General features: G+C 37.1%; 1 protein-coding gene across 1 annotated transcript; it reads right to left on the bottom strand.

Annotated features, from left to right (window-relative positions):
- Positions 1-246: 246 nt before the first annotated feature.
- Positions 247-1,032, bottom strand: LOC140806642 (secreted RxLR effector protein 161-like). The gene has a single exon (XM_073163195.1). The coding sequence runs from the start codon at positions 1,030-1,032 to the stop codon at positions 247-249; it is 786 nt and encodes a 261-aa protein (XP_073019296.1).
- Between the last annotated feature and the right edge of the window lie 420 nt (positions 1,033-1,452).

The raw sequence follows: 1,452 nt of genomic DNA, 5'->3' as shown, positions 1-1,452 counted from the left end.
TGTCCTTATTTATTTACCGATCGTGGACAATAAAACTTTGGATTGAATTACAAATTGAATCTTTCTGTGTTTAACGACTTAAACACTCAATTTATATAATACAACAATCCAACGGACATATGCATTGCTCAAAATAAATTTATTTAAACAAATAAATGAACATTATTTTAATTTCAAAATGTCATCAACATATAACAAAAGCACTCAATGAGCATCATACTATCGAATATTTTCCTCCCACTTGCCCTAGAGTAAATGAGTCATGTCTAGTACACCCATATTTTGAATATGTTCCTCAAAAGCTATAGCAGGTAAGCTTTTGGTGACATGATCAGCAAGATTTTCAGCAGATGTTATCTTGCACACTGTCGCGTCTCCTCGTTGAACAATATCCCTCACTAGGTGATATTTTCGTTCAATGTGTTTTCCACGCTGATGGTTTCTTGGTTCTTTTGCATTTGCCACTGCACCACTGTTATCACAATATAAAGTAATGACATTTGATGCAACAGGAATAACCTCAAGGCTTAGCAAAAACTTTTTCAGCCAAACGGCTTCTTTTGCTGCTTCACAAGCCGCTACATACTCCGCTTCTATTGTGGAATCAGCAGTACATGATTGCTTGGTACTCCTCCAAACAACGGCACCACCACCCAATGTGAACACAGATCCTGAAGTGGATTTACGAGAATATCTATCAGCTTGAAAATCAGAATCAGTATAACCCACAGGTGCCAACTCTAAAGCCGAATAAACCAACATATACCCTTTAGTTCTGCGAAGATACTTGAGAATATGTTTTACAGCAATCCAGTGCTCTGGTCCTGGGTTTGACTGATATCTACTAACAATCCCAACAGCATAACAAATATCTGGTCGAGTGCATAGCATAGCATACATAAGACTTCCTACAGCCGAAGCATATGGAACTCTTTTCATGTATTCCACTTCACTTGGATTCTTGGGATTATGGTCCTTTGACAAGTGAATTCCATGTCTAAAAGGTGTTTGACCTTTCTTGGAATTTTGCATTGCATACCTCACCAATATTTTATCAATATATGAATATTGAGATTAAGCAATCCGTTTGTTCTTCCTATCCCGAAGGATTTGGATACCTAGAACATAACTTGCTTCTCCCAAGTCTTTCATGTCAAACTGTTGAGACAACCAATTTTTAGCAGATGTCATCACCCCTACATTATTCCCAATAAGTAGGATGTCATCCACATATAGCACAAGAAAAATCACCTTGTCATCCAAAATTTTCTTATGGACACAAGGCTCATCAAGATTTTGATCGAAACCATAATATTTCACAGATTGATCAAACTTGATGTTCCAAGACCTAGACGCCTGCTTAAGTCCATAAATAGACTTTTTCAGTTTGCATACTTTATGCCATTGACCGTTATGAATAAAACCGTCTGGTTGTACCATGTAAATGGTTTC

Source organism: Primulina eburnea, chromosome 12 (genome assembly GCF_022965805.1).
Source record: "Primulina eburnea isolate SZY01 chromosome 12, ASM2296580v1, whole genome shotgun sequence".
NCBI lineage: Eukaryota > Viridiplantae > Streptophyta > Magnoliopsida > Lamiales > Gesneriaceae > Primulina > Primulina eburnea.
The sequence above is the reverse complement of the archived record's forward strand: the minus strand, read 5'-3'. Positions and strand labels throughout refer to the sequence as shown.

Coding starts and splice junctions, on each gene's coding strand:
- LOC140806642 (XM_073163195.1), bottom strand. CDS start 1,032: ATGCAAAATTCCAAGAAAGGTCAAACACCTTTTAGACATGGAATTCAC.